Genomic DNA, 14,091 nt, shown 5'->3' on the forward strand with positions numbered 1-14,091 from the left:
CTCAACTTCAATTAAATTGTACATGTAGATGTAGAGTGTAGTAGATCCCCAGGGTAACTATCAATACCGACAAGCGAGCATGTCATTGGAAAGTTGAACCCCCACACCTAGGCAACAAATACTCACCTAGTAGACGGGGACCTTGAAGGCAGGGAACTCGTAAGTCCAGCTCTCGTAGGACTTCTGGTCATAGACACAGTCGAAGTGAGTCTTACTCTTCCAGAGAGGGCGCTTAGGCCACTGGCAAAGCTTCTGGACCTCACCCTCGTAGTCGCCGGAGGATACAGTAGCATTCAGGCGCTGGGGCTTGATACCGTTCTCGACCCAGTTGATCATAGTCGCCATGTTGTCCTCGGGGTAGGGGCCGGGCTGAAGGGTGTTGGTTCCGCAGTGGGCGGCACCGGGGATCAGGTAAAGCTGGTACCAGTCGGACATCTTGGAAGCGGCCTTGCTCAAGGACTCGCCGGGGTACATGATGGACTTGACGGACTGCCAGTAGTGGATAGAGGAGCCAGTGGGAACACTGGGGTCGGACTCACCGTGGTAGTGAATGAGCTTGCCGCCTGCCTCCTGGAAGGGGGTTAGGTCGGGTAGAGTGGTCTGCAGGCTATCCATGTAGCGGACCATAGCGGTGTTCATCCACCCGACCATAGTGTCATAGGTGACGCCATCCAGAGTGGAAAGGTTGTCGAGGTCGACAAGCTCGACGAACTTGGTGACGAACTCACCGCCAAGGGAGGTAATGTCAAGCTCCCATGCCTTCGTGTCGTTGTTCCACTGAGTCGCAGCATCCGAGAACTCGGAACCGATCTGCCACGAAAGGTAGGCCTGATCGCCCTTTAGGTCATGCAAACCATCAATAATAGCCTGGGCAACGGCGACACCCTCCTTGGAGACCTTGCCACTCTGAGCGGGCTCGTAGGAAGAAGTACTGCCCTCGGCACGCTTGCTGAAGCCGAATCCAAGAGAAGTGGAGGTCTCGGCGGCACAATAGTACTCTTCGCCGATGATCGAGGACATATTGAAATTGAGCTTGCAGAGGTCGGTACGGGAGATGACACCGTCAGTACGGCCATCCAGAGGGTCGCAAGCCTTGATGGTAGCGTTTACAATCTTGGCAAGCTCACAAGGAGGAGGATAGTAGTCCATAGTATGCTCAACGAGGTTAGGGAAAAGGTGATTGACCTGCTGCTGGCCGTAACGGAAAGCAGGGGCGCCGGTGATGGCACCGTCATACTCCTCGCCATAGCGCTGGATCTGGCTCATACCCTCACGTCCACCATCGGAGCATCCCTCGTAGTAGGTGTAGAGCTTCTTGTTGTCATTCATACCATAGAAGTTCTTGGTGACATACTTCCCAAGCTGGGTCATCTCACCTAGACCTTGGTAACTGAACATGTAGACGTTATCCCAGTTAATCGAACCATTGCCAGCCAAATTGACCTCGTCGAGGCTAGTGCCACTCAGAGCGTCATAACCGGCAGATGTGGCAGCAGCAACGGCACCATACTCGAGACCACCGGTGGAATCAGTGTTCAAAGCGTAGCCACCTCCCCCAGCGACGTAAAAACGCTTCTTGAAGTCGGAAGGGGAGGGGAGACCAAGGCTCACGATAACATCGGCTGTCTTGCCGGGGTGACGATAGGTTAGGGTCACGTTGCAGTAGTTGTACGTCGAGGTGCTTGAGCTCGTCATGCCAGTGCTAGCATTATAAACAATGTTGGCAGTAGAAGCTGACGGAATCAGGTTGATACCAGATAGAGTGCCGTCCGAGGGCAGAGTAGACTTGACGTGGGAGACGGTGCACAAATCGGTGAGCGATTTGGCATTGGCTGAAGCCGCCAGGGCAGCAACCGATGCGCCAGTTTTGAGACGCATGATGAACCGTGAAAGAAAGATGAGCGGAAACAAAAGAGTGTGCAAAAGCAGAGTTGTATGCCAATGACTGGGAAATCTCTCGGTTATAAAGCAGAAGCGTTGACCTCGAGGGATCCGTTTAATCTAATCGGATAATTATATAGGCGGGATATATTTCCAGTTCCAAGTTGGGTGTAGGAGTTCCTAGATCAAACGCTGATCTTCCGAAGAGAATGAGACCAGGACACGAACCTAACGTTTCCATGGGGCTCCCAGACCATTGAGATTAGTCCAGGCACCACATGCGTCGTCAGCCCTCTGTAAGGCATGACCTAAGAGATGAACCATATGTTTGACATAGAGACGCTGGCTGGACGTGTGGCAGAGTAGGCGATGCCGCTTCTCCGCTACTTGTCACACCGTGTTCAGCCAAATGAATTAGTTGCGTAGCCAACAAGGCTCAAAATGGTAAACCCGGATCCACGATGATGGCATAAGGACTAATAAAGGTGCACCAAAGGTGTAGAGAGTGGGCCACCTCATCCTTGACGAAATCAAAGTGAACTCGAATGTTGGTGAGAATGCATACGACGGCTAAAATCTAGTCCGGCTGGGCGGAAAATCTGCATTTAGGTGCTGAAATAAGCGTCAAAACTTGGGAGACCGCGTCACCCGTTGTTTTTAAGCATCGTCGAGTGGATCTAAGCCCCTGAGACTTGGCATTAATTCAACGTGAGCCGATATCCCGATCTCCACTCCCCGAGTCCGAGTGACAATGGGTAAGTTGAGGATCATATCACATGATGTTCCGACACTTGTCCGAGAACGGCGCTGCTCAAGCCTTTAAGCTCAAGTGGCCCCTTAATATATCGTCAAAAGTCGACTAAGGGCGCGCGGTTTTATATGTGCATCGAGGTGAGGTGAGCTTTGTATTTCGATGCTGCAATCTCCTCGTGACAGGATTCTCCGCGATCTATAGGGAGATTGTTCATTGACGCGCCAGTCTAATAACGCACTACAGGAATTGACTGCGAATGGTTTCGATCCGGTGACGTGCATTCACTTTGGTGGCATTGTTGCTATATAATATCTGGAGTATAACAAATCAGATTAGACCACTCCGAGAGAGGTGTTCTCGGTTCGATTCTACGCTGTGAGCAAAGTACGATAAGGTATGAGCACTACATCGGAAGGAGAAAGTCAGAAAGTGCCAGACGTTATCCGATACATATGTTAGCGTACTACAGAAGTCCAGACCACTTTCATCCATACAATTAGTACAACCGAATTAAAAAGGTATTAACTGCGTAGAATCTTTTGCCTTACATGCGAGGAATGAGGGATATCAAGTGGCCAAAAGGGTAGTCAGATCTTTTCATGTCGTGAGCAATGCAAGGAAAGGTAAAAGATTCGTCAAAAGTAGTCAAGCACAAGTAGGGTGGAAACCTCCAAAAAATTGGCTAGTCGTCCAATGAGTCGGCCCAAGTGCCAGTGAGTGGGGAGAAGGTAGAATCGAGGTTTTCCATAGAGGTAGGCGCTTTGATAGCTGGTGCCGCCGGTTTCTCCGTAGGTACAGACACTGGCGCGTCCTCCGGCTTCTTTCCAGCGGGGAGAGAGGGGAAATCAGCCTCGTTGTTGACCCCGGGTGCGGCTTTCTTGTCCGTCTTGTTGGATGGTTCCTTGGAGGATGCGCGTTCGCCCCGTGGCCCACGTGAAGGGCCGCGGCCACGGCCACCACGGCTACCACGCCCGCGTCCTCGACCGGGACTTTCATTGCCCCCAGCAACATCATCGGCCGTGCCTTGATTCAAGTCGTTTCGGGTATATCCAGATACTCCACCGTGCATACCTCGTCGGAATTGGCTGCCACCACCGCGGGGGTTATAGTCCTCTTCACGTTTTTCGGAGTCCCATTCGCGGCCTGTTTGAGCCTTGAGTTTCCGCTGGCGGTTCTGCTCACGCTCGTTGTCCATCACGCGGCGATTTGCTTGTTCCTCGCGTCGTTTCTTGGCTGCTACCTGCTCTCGCTCTTGAAAAGCAGCATGGTCGGCCTCGGCTCGGGCATGGGCTGCGGCCTTTCTAGTGGCAAGTTCTTTAGCAGCGGCAATCCGTTTGCTGAGTTCTTCTTCGGTAAGTTTGGGCTGAGCCGGTGTCAGAAAATTGATACATAGTTACGGGCATTAGCTTGAGGGCTCTTACCTTCCTCACACCCCCGGTAGCACTTCGGTCTCCGCGAACAGCCGGTACCCGCGGTGCTTCGGTGCCATTGCCCTCTTCATCTTCAACATTCTCTTCCTTGGCTGCCTCTTGGGGCTTCTCCGGAGATGCAGCTTTCGCCTCCGGAGTCGCCGATGGCTCTGGCGTCTTGGTAGGGCCCTTTCGTCGAGGGGTCGAAGCAGGCTTAGTATCAGCAAATCTGGAGTCCTCCAATCCACCGCGTGGCTTTCCCTGGCCGCGTCCGCGACCAGAACCACGAGCACGGCCTCGCTCTCCGCCTCGGCCCCGTTGCGGTGTGTCCCCACGCGGAGAAGGTTGCTTCTCAATCACTGGCGTTTCCTTCCGGGGAACAGATTCCGGCTCCGATTCAGGGACAACAACTTCGGTTTGGGCTTGCTGTTCCTCCGCCGAAACTGGAATGATTTCATCGTCAAACAAATCGTCCGCGCCGCGGGTCTGCGCAAACTCGTCCATCGCTAAGGCTGGAGCTAGGTTCGGAGGGCATACAGAAACTCACGCGACAAACAGAAGCGTCAAAATTCCAGTCCGATGTAGACCGATGTGACAGCTAAACTGCAAGTTGACGCGAACGCGCTCCGAGGGGTAGCTTCAATGGGGGCGAGAAGAGGTGGTCCGTGCGGAGACTAAAGCAGACCAAAATGGAGCGCGAGAGTCAGCGCAGGTTGGTCGTTTACCCAGGTGATATGAAGTAGAAATCCAAGCTCCTTAAAGTGACAATTACAACCGACCACAGTCCTATCATCCAGCCTCACATCAGACTGGATACAGGCGGTGTAGTTTGTGGAGGCGGCATTTTTCTGCCAATGATCGCCGCCTGCTTTCTGCCATATGACGTAATAAATGAAAGTAAATATAGTTAGTTAAACAAACCATGAACATCAAGGTACCTGAATGTTACAAGGGAGGCAAACTAAGAAGAATGGAATAGTTTCAGATAAGCCACAAAGAACGAAAGCCTCAAGCCGAGAAAGAGAAGGAAAGTAAGAGAAGGCAGGCGCTAGGGTTCCTTTAATCACTCTTCTTACAAATGGCATTCCTCTGGGAAATAGTCTACCATCAGCTTCTACCGGAAGCTGATGGTGGGATCAATTCCAAGAGCAGAAGCAAAGAAGAAGCCCTCCACCGATAGGTCCAAGCTCAAGAAAGTGAAACCGATCTCTAATTACCAGCTGGTTGCCTCAAGGTATCCGTTAAGCTCACAACACTGAGATAGAGCGGCAAATTCTCTGTTTGATCAAACACACCTGCACCCAGTATCATCAAGTGATCGGGATGCTTTTCAAACACATGTAGGCTCCGGCTGTATGCGGCTGGCTGTGGCGTGGCGTGAATTTTCCACTGATCAGGCTGGCCATTGGCTTGGTTGGTAAAAACGCTGCCATGATCAGCGTCGCTGACAACAATGGTTCCATTGACACCCCCGACTGGGGACCAGACAACATAAGGAGATGAGCTCGGCTGTATCCCGTCTACGACGATTGGATAACCATAAGCAAAGCGGAAATCAAATGGGCTACCAGACAATCGATAGTAGACCGGATAGCCTGCCCCAGACCAGCTATCTCCCCCTGGAAACTCGTGCACCAGAATCCACTTCTCTAAAGGTGGAATATAGGAAATAACCGTCATTCCAGGACGGTCAGTATAGTTGAGATATGCCACATCATTTATCACCGGGCTCCAGGATTTCAAATTTGTCGATTCCTGGTGAGCAAGCTTCTGGCCATGCAGCGGGTCACGCTGATCAGAGTAAAACACGCCAACTGTGTTGTTGAAAAATCTGTGATTTCGCCATTCAGCGCCTTAAGCAAAGAAAAAAATGGGTAGAGCAGCTCACTGGATGAATGGCTCCCAAATACATGGATTCCCATTTGTAGTATCCGGTCCACTGCCCCTCGCCACATTGCTGACGAATTTCCATGTGTAACCTTTGTCTTCACTGGCGTATATATCGATATTGGTGCTCTGGCTTCCCCAGCTGTTTCCACTGGCCAGGACCGTGCCGGCTGGGAAGTCGCCAATGGCAAACGGTGCCTCTGCCAGCGCGGGCTGAGCCGCCATCCCTAACCCATTAACTTGGTCTGTCATGTTGGAGATCCAGGACCAGGTAGCACCACCGTCTGCACTTCGGAAGATCGGAAAATACGGAATTTTATCCCCCCCATACGAGGCTGTCGCAAGCAGGCTTCCATCTGATAGTTCGACTTGCCGCGGATAGAGAATACTGTGGTTGGAGTCAGGCTGGAAGATGACGTTTTCTGCAAATGTCGACCACGGTCGTGGTGCTGGTTTCTGAGGAGGCTTAACCGATATGACACAATTAAGGCCGGCCAGAAATAGGAACAAAATTTTAGTGAGCATGCTTCTGAATCAGGTATATGTGAGAAAACTACCAGTCACAGCTGCTTGACTTCGGTTTTTCTCTCGTGGGTTGCCATTTGATCAAAAGTTGCTGTCATTATATATGATTTTCAATGTTCACGTGCGGGGGCTCTGCTATTCCTGTTCAAATTAGGAAAATATCCGCGCCGACGAGTTCATCAGCCCTTGAAATGCACTAAAAATTAGCCGGCAACATTGCTAAGCCGGCGTATCCTGAATATTCAGGCTAAAAGCCGAAGCACCCATAACTCATGATCCAAATGGATGATCTCTCAATTTAAGATTCTTTCAATTAGCCTAATCGAATTGATACCTTTTATATTAATCAATAATCTGTGTGATTTAACCGGAGTGCAGTGCTGGCACTACTAAATACTGCCAACTACCTACTTGGTATAAGCCCTCATCCTCCTACGCATGAGTAATTTAGTACTACGTGTATATAGCTCTGCGACGACTTATTCAGGAATCGCAGACAATCTCCGCCTGTTCACAATAGACTGCAAGGAACACAAAGCTACTGGGGTGAGACTAGCTACAAAGACGATAGTGCCTAAGGAGGCAAATGCCATCATGGATGTTGAGTTTTGCGGGGAAATTTTGCCGTTTTTATTGTTAATAAGGGCCACCATTCATTAATATCGTTGCCTGTCGCCCCTCTTCTCTATATCTTGCCTTTGCCAAATTGCTCGTTTTTTTTTAATTTTGAGTCCGGCTTCTTATGAAGGTCTTGTCTTTAGATGACGTTTTGTTGATGTCGGTGTTGTCCCAGACTGGCGCTACATAGGATGTAACCTGAAAATGCTGAAAATGCGGGGAAAGTAACAAAGAGCTCGTTGTGGGTTACCCCTCACTCGTTCAATAGTGGGAATCTCGACGCTGCGTGAAAGCATTTCTTCCAGACTTTCATGGTGCAGCGCATCCTGGTCTCTGCTATATCCGTAATTTAGCCTAGCCATTGATAAAAAGATCTACCAGTATATCTCGTTATTTACAGAAAAGTTTATATAAGTATCCAGCCATCACTTAATATCTCTGTAGGTGTTGTCTTATCAAATCTGTCCTGAATAAGGTGACCCACGAATGTTTTGCATTCCTTGGCGCAGGAGAGGAAACAATGAGAACATCATCTAAACTCTTTCGAGCTGGTACGAAAGTACTACTGTCACTCATAGCAGTACACACGGGCGTCGAGGCGTCTGCTACCTGCACCGATAATGGCTCAGCACCGACGATAGCCTATAATGCATCAACGAACTATCTTGGATGTTATTCAGATCCAAGCGTGACCATATTGACTGCAGCGAAACTTAGCACAATTATTATGACACCGCAGTACTGTGTCAATTGGTGTGGTCAACGAGGTTTTGAATATGGTGGCGTAGAATTCGGAACGTAAGTGAACTGCACTTTGACCAATGAGGGTATGAAGTGAAACGATTATCTAACTTTATACCTGGATAAAGGCAATGTTTTTGCGGGAGTATGCCCGACTTTAGCGCCGCGAGCAAGACCAATGACAGCAGCTGCAACTCGCAATGTTCGACTGAAACATCCATTTCATGCGGAGGGAACTATGTGTAAGCCAAACCCACAGTAAAATATAACGTGACTTCAATTTTCTGATATTTATAGGATGTCTTTGTATCAAATCTTAGATCCACGAGTGAACGCAACGAACACCGGCTTCGTGCCAGCCTGCCAAACGCAACCCCTCTGCAGTCACCAAGTCTGTGATACTTCATGGAGCATTGCTGAGCGAGTGAGCTCACTCGTTAATTCCCTGACAGTGGAAGAAAAGATTCTTAATGTTGTCGATGCTTCAGCCGGATCTGAACGCCTTGGGTTGCCATCCTACGAATGGTGGAATGAAGCAACCCATGGTGTTGGCTCGGCACCAGGTGTTCAATTCACCTCAAAGCCAGCCGGTTTCAGTTATGCCACCAGCTTCCCTTCACCAATACTCACAGCGGCCTCCTTTGACGACGCTCTAATCCGTGCAATAGCTAATGTAATTGGCAAGGAAGGACGAGCATTTGCCAACAACGGGTTTTCTGGATTCGATTTCTGGGCTCCAAATATCAATGGTTTCAGAGATCCTCGATGGGGAAGAGGGCAAGAGACGCCTGGTGAGGATATATTTGTTGTGCAGAGTTATATCCGCAATTTCGTTCCGGGACTTCAGGGTGACGACCCTGAGGACAAGCAAGTTATTGCAACATGCAAGCACTTCGCGGTCTACGACCTGGAGACGGGCAGATACGGGAATAACTATGACCCTACCCAGCAGGACCTGGCTGAATACTTCCTGGCTCCATTTAAGACCTGCGTACGCGACACGGGTGTAGGAAGCATCATGTGTTCATACAACGCAGTTTCCGGTATCCCAGCTTGTGCGAACGAATACCTTCTTGAAGAGGTGCTGAGAAAGCACTGGAATTTCACTGCAGATTATAACTACGTTGTGTCTGACTGCGGAGCGGTCACAGACATCTGGCAATACCACAACTTCACTGACACCGAAGAAGGTGCAGCCTCCGTTGCTCTGAACGCCGGAGTTGATTTGGAATGTGGTTCTTCGTACCTGAAGCTCAACGAATCTCTTGCAGCAAAACAGATATCGGTGCAAGCCTTAGACCAGGCACTGACAAGGCTATATTCGGCGTTGTTTACGGTCGGCTTCTTCGATGGCGGAAAGTACAGTGATCTCGATTTCTCCGACGTTTCTACCCCTGCCGCACAAGCTCTCGCGTATGAGGCTGCAGTCGAAGGCATGACGCTTCTCAAAAATGACAAACTTCTTCCCCTGGGTCCTGCGCATAAATTCAAAACCGTTGCCGTGGTTGGCCCGTTTGCAAATGCCACGACTCAGATGCAAGGTGACTACTCAGGTATTCCGCCATTCTTAGTGAGCCCATTGGAAGCATTCGAGGGCTACCATGGCTGGAAAGTGAATTATGCCTTGGGTACAGCAATCCATGATCAGAACACTACTGGATTCGACCTGGCCCTTGCGGCCGCAGAGAAGTCTGATTTGATAATCTACCTCGGTGGCATTGACAATTCCATAGAGGCCGAAACGCTTGACCGAACTTCGCTCACTTGGCCACAAAACCAACTCGATCTTATCACAAATCTATCGAAGCTTTCTATTCCTATGACCGTTGTCCAATTTGGTGGTGGCCAACTTGATGACAGCGCCCTCTTGCAGAATGAAGGAATTCAAGCTCTAGTTTGGGCCGGGTATCCTAGTCAAAGTGGCGGCCCTGCCCTGCTTGATGTCCTTCTTGGCAGAAGATCGCTGGCTGGCAGACTACCGGTCACACAATATCCAGCCAGCTATGCCGATGAAGTAAGCATTTTCGACATCAACCTTCGCCCTGATTTGAATGGTTCATATCCTGGGCGAACGTATAAATGGTACACTGGAAACCCTGTGGTCCCATTCGGCTACGGGCTTCACTACACGGAGTTCGAATTTGAGTGGGAGGAAGCTTTGGAATGTGAGTATAACATTCAGCAGCTTATTGCCTCCTACCAAACAGATATTAGTGGCACCATTAACGACAACACACCCTTTGCCACTGTCAAAGCGCGGGTAAAAAATGTTGGCCATGAAGCTTCCGATTACGTTAGCTTGTTATTCCTTTCGAGCGACGATGCAGGCCCGATTCCGCGACCAAATAAATCCCTGGTGTCTTACTTGCGCCTCCACAATATTAAAAGCGGAAGCGAAGAAGTATCAGACTTGCCACTTACTCTCGGCTCATTGGCCAGGGCCGATGAGAATGGAAGTCTCGTTATTTTCCCAGGGCATTACAAGATTGCATTGGACATATTCGAAAGCTTGACTTTCGAATTTTCGCTGCAAGGGTATCCAGCGGTAATCGATACACTTCCCGTGCCTGATGCACAGTATAACTTTACTGTACCAGTCCATATTGAGCCAGCGTCCACCGAAGCACATTCATGATGTGTTATGCCTATTGTTGTTCTTGTCCCATGGATTGAATGCCCCAAACCATCAGACTACGCGGACCTTATAGCTTTTCTATCATGCAAAAGTCCGTGTTTTGTAGCCGGATTATAAATTGCATGCGGTCTGAGCGGAGTTCACGCAGCACTGGACAAGCTCAAGGCTGGTGTCAGTGGCACTAAGAGTGTTTGCCAAATTCATAGATTGCCTTTTTTAATGTTCCATGTACCAACCCGAGTACATTTTGCCAATGGACAAGCTTGGTTGTCACTCTCTTTCGATGGTTAGCTAGAACACGATGCAAAATTGATTAAGAAGATTCTTTAAAAATCACAAACATGGACTCCGCTCTAAGGTATATTGTGTAATGACTGGGTCTTTGAGCTGCTTACTTCGGATATTTTCATACTTTGCATAGCCGATCATTTGAGATCCTTGTCAATATTCTGTCCGTGTGTACTGCTGGGAAATGTAGGTACCCAGATCTTATTTCATCTAACATATTCTACCAACACTGACTGCTGTGGTAACCATCCATGAAAGATGCGTTACATATTTGTAATCTATTGTATCAGACAAATTCATGTGAACAGCCTTAGAAGGCCATTTGAGCAAGATGTTGGGGCCCAATATGTATTCGCATAAACATATATCCATGGTAGATGGTAGCAGTCTCTGCTCCCACATTATAAGACGCCTTTTGATGTGCAAATCAGGTAGATCCTGAACTAATCACCCACAGCAGAGGACTCGAAACAATGGTAGTACGAGGGGAGAGGAACATTTGAAAATAGGAGGGCTTGTGTGGTAGAGATGTCGCTTTCTCTTTCTCGGAAGCTTTAATTTTGACTAAATAGCTAAACGTGCTTATAGGTGTTTTACAAAAATATCGAAGGTTACTTTTATTAGCGACAGCTTAGCCAGATCTGAAATTGGGACCGCTCTAGACCCAGCTCCAATATTGTAGCATGCAGCTAAGTAGTGTGATGATCTTAGTTTGAGACGCTCTGCATCAACCAATTAACTTGATACATCAAAATTAAGCTGCAAAAAATCCTTTGTTATCATCCAGCCACTGCCGAAACATCGTAGGAGCCTTGTGGGTATACTTCTGAATATTATCCCGACCTGCCTCCCAGGTCGGAGCATCCCAAATAAAGCTCTTCGGGCTAGTAACCGTCTCTACAAACCAAGTTGCAATCCCTTCAGGATTTCCGTTGCGCTGCATGTCCTTAATAGCCTGTTCCTTTCCAACCACTGGGGTCTTGATTTCCTTCCCCAGCGTATCTCCAACCAAACTTAGACCGTCTTTCAAAGACAACCGTTCGGGCCCAACCAGAGGAATAACATTCTCTTGCAAACCATGAGCCAGAATAGATCCTGCCACCTCACCAATATCCTCAGGTGAGATCCAGTCAAACTCGACATCTGGGTTCGGTAAAGCAACTTCACCTTGCAAAATCTCATCTTTGTACTGGAAAACATTGCTTGAAAAGTAGGCCGGTCGCAAGGAACTCCGCTGATCGCCAAAGACGTCAGCTAGAGCTATCTCTATCTGTGCGTGGACATAGGCTATTATGTCGGCGGGTTTTATTGCGTGGGGATCTCCCTTGACCGCGAAGCTACTGAGGAAAACAACAGATTCGACACCGCCCTTTTTGAGAGCCTCAAGGGTGGATCGCATGCCGTCGGTTGTTCCCCAAACCGCATAAATAAATGCAGTCTTCGCATCACTCTGGCGGGCTGCGTTGAAAACAGTATCGGGCTGGGTGAGGTCTGCCTGGACCTTTTCAACTGAAATACCGTCTAGCCTTGGAATCGGCTTGGAAGGATCACGCATGGCAAGGGTTACTTTCGCACCTTCCTGGAAGGCTTTGAGCGCAGCAGCAGATCCGACGCTTCCAGTTGCACCGAAAACAATAACTTTGCGAAGGGATGCCATTTTGGGTGTTGGAGATGACGATGGTGATGTCTATTCAGTCAAGGGATCGTGAAACCAACGTATATATAGTACGATTGGGAAATGACGTATCTCATGAAATTTTCCAGGAGTGCTAGTCTTGCAGGGGCGTATTTATAATATGTGGCATGGTGATTTGCAGGCGTTCGGATGTATGACGCGGGGCTTCGGGGCCCGAAGCACCGGTGAAGCCCGAGCGAAAAAGCGGTAGATAAATGAGAGGCCTCGGAAGCCGGGCAGTATTAGCTGACAATTGAGGCGTATATGCCTATGATACACCGCCGCCGTACATATTGTTCTGGTTTATCCCGTGTTTCTTAACACTCGTGTTCATTATAAATCAAAATCTTACGATCGAAGGATCAAAGCGACAAAATGTGCGAGTTATACATGAGACTATCGAAATATACATGGACTCCCAAAGAATCGAGCGATCCAGCGCCACCTAGCAAAATAACACAATTTACACTTCGAGATAAGGTTGCAACTCCTTCTCGGTCCACTCCCACAACTCACTCGCCTTACCTTCATCATACGCCATCTTAGTCCCCTTCCCCGCAATACCCACCGGATGATAGTAAACACCCGACTCAGGACCCTTCTTCAATCCAGACCCATCAGAACAAGTAGCAGCCCAAAGTTGGTTCCTCACCCCGTGCTCCACAGGCTTAAGCATGAACAGCGTCGCCCCAACCTTCTTGATTAACCACTCAATCTTCGGCCAATTATTCAAAGTATCCCCAAGATTGGTGACAACAGCACCAGGATGAATCGAAACAAAGCGAACCCCCGTCTCGGCCTCAGGATACCGCTTCGCAAGCTGAGAGGCATAATGTAAATTAGCCATTTTGCTAATCCCGTACCTCGCCCACATGCCCGTCGATGCAAGATCCCCCTTCAATCCCTCAAATGGATAAATGGAAGCAGGCGCGAACGCCTCCGCGCCCGAAGACAAGATGACACATCGTGTCTCGCCCACAGCGATACCCTCCCTCTTCGCAGTCTCCTGCATAAGCGGAAGTAAGGAACGAATCAACAGCGCATGACCCATATGGTTCACGCCGAACTGGATCTCATAGCCCTCTTTCGTGACGCCATCAGCGCCCATTACGCCTGCATTGGCGATGAGCAGATCAAGGCGGGATTCATTCGCAATAACCTCCGCAGCAGCCTTTTTGACGGAGTCGAAAGAAGACAAATCAAGATTGAGAATCTGAATCGGCGCGCAATTGTCACCGGCACGTTCCTTGATTTCAGATAGGGCTGCTTCGGCCTTGGATGGATTGCGAGCTGCGAGGTAGATCTTTGCTGGGGAGCGGGTGGCGAGTTGGAAGACGGACTCTTTACCTAGGCCTTCGTTGCCGCCCGTCACCAGGATGATTTTGTCGGTGAGGACTGGGATGTCGGATAGTTTGAAGGGCATTTTCAATGTGGTTTGATTATGGGGAATTGGGTGAGGATGGTTGAGAGCTTTAGGAACTTGATTTTGAGCTTTCTAGGGATGGCTTGTTTCCTGTTCGGGTAGCAATCTTCGCGCTAGTGGCACGTGTTGGGGTCCGAGCGAATGCAGATTGGCCATTATAGGGGTTGTGAAATTGGAAGATTGGGGTGGAGAATGAATCCAAATCTGGAATGAAGACATTTGATCAGTTACAAAGTACTAATCTTGAAGAGAAAG

At 49.2% G+C, this 14,091-nt stretch overlaps 6 protein-coding genes across 6 annotated transcripts; 1 reads left to right on the forward strand and 5 right to left on the reverse strand.

The window, feature by feature from the left end:
* Positions 1-126: 126 nt before the first annotated feature.
* Positions 127-1,878, reverse strand: N7443_008697 (putative tannase; the record flags this gene model as incomplete). The annotated part of the gene is made up of 1 exon (XM_056888753.1): positions 127-1,878. One exon carries the CDS (start codon positions 1,876-1,878, stop codon positions 127-129), a length of 1,752 nt encoding a protein of 583 aa, XP_056738055.1.
* Positions 1,879-3,317: 1,439 nt separating this feature from the next.
* N7443_008698 (uncharacterized protein) lies at positions 3,318-4,560 on the reverse strand (the record flags this gene model as incomplete). Its single annotated transcript, XM_056888754.1, has 2 exons — positions 3,318-3,998; positions 4,057-4,560. Coding segments are annotated over 2 exons (1,185 nt in total), but the record flags the coding sequence as incomplete, so codon positions are not given.
* Positions 4,561-5,253: 693 nt separating this feature from the next.
* On the reverse strand, positions 5,254-6,456 carry N7443_008699 (sialidase family protein; the record flags this gene model as incomplete). Its single annotated transcript, XM_056888755.1, has 2 exons — positions 5,254-5,875; positions 5,933-6,456. The coding sequence occupies 2 exons, from the start codon at positions 6,454-6,456 to the stop codon at positions 5,254-5,256; spliced, it is 1,146 nt and encodes a 381-aa protein (XP_056738057.1).
* Positions 6,457-7,962: 1,506 nt separating this feature from the next.
* N7443_008700 (uncharacterized protein) lies at positions 7,963-10,450 on the forward strand (the record flags this gene model as incomplete). The annotated part of the gene is made up of 2 exons (XM_056888756.1): positions 7,963-8,057; positions 8,113-10,450. The coding sequence occupies 2 exons, from the start codon at positions 7,963-7,965 to the stop codon at positions 10,448-10,450; spliced, it is 2,433 nt and encodes an 810-aa protein (XP_056738058.1).
* Positions 10,451-11,492: 1,042 nt separating this feature from the next.
* N7443_008701 (Major facilitator superfamily domain general substrate transporter) lies at positions 11,493-12,395 on the reverse strand (the record flags this gene model as incomplete). Its single annotated transcript, XM_056888757.1, has 1 exon — positions 11,493-12,395. The coding sequence occupies one exon, from the start codon at positions 12,393-12,395 to the stop codon at positions 11,493-11,495; it is 903 nt and encodes a 300-aa protein (XP_056738059.1).
* A 481-nt stretch (positions 12,396-12,876) lies between these two features.
* N7443_008702 (uncharacterized protein) lies at positions 12,877-13,836 on the reverse strand (the record flags this gene model as incomplete). The annotated part of the gene is made up of 1 exon (XM_056888758.1): positions 12,877-13,836. One exon carries the CDS (start codon positions 13,834-13,836, stop codon positions 12,877-12,879), a length of 960 nt encoding a protein of 319 aa, XP_056738060.1.
* Positions 13,837-14,091: the final 255 nt, after the last annotated feature.

The sequence above is a fragment of the Penicillium atrosanguineum genome, assembly GCF_028827265.1.
Source record: "Penicillium atrosanguineum strain IBT 20685 chromosome Unknown utg000007l_segment0_segment0, whole genome shotgun sequence".
Lineage (NCBI taxonomy): Eukaryota > Fungi > Ascomycota > Eurotiomycetes > Eurotiales > Aspergillaceae > Penicillium > Penicillium atrosanguineum.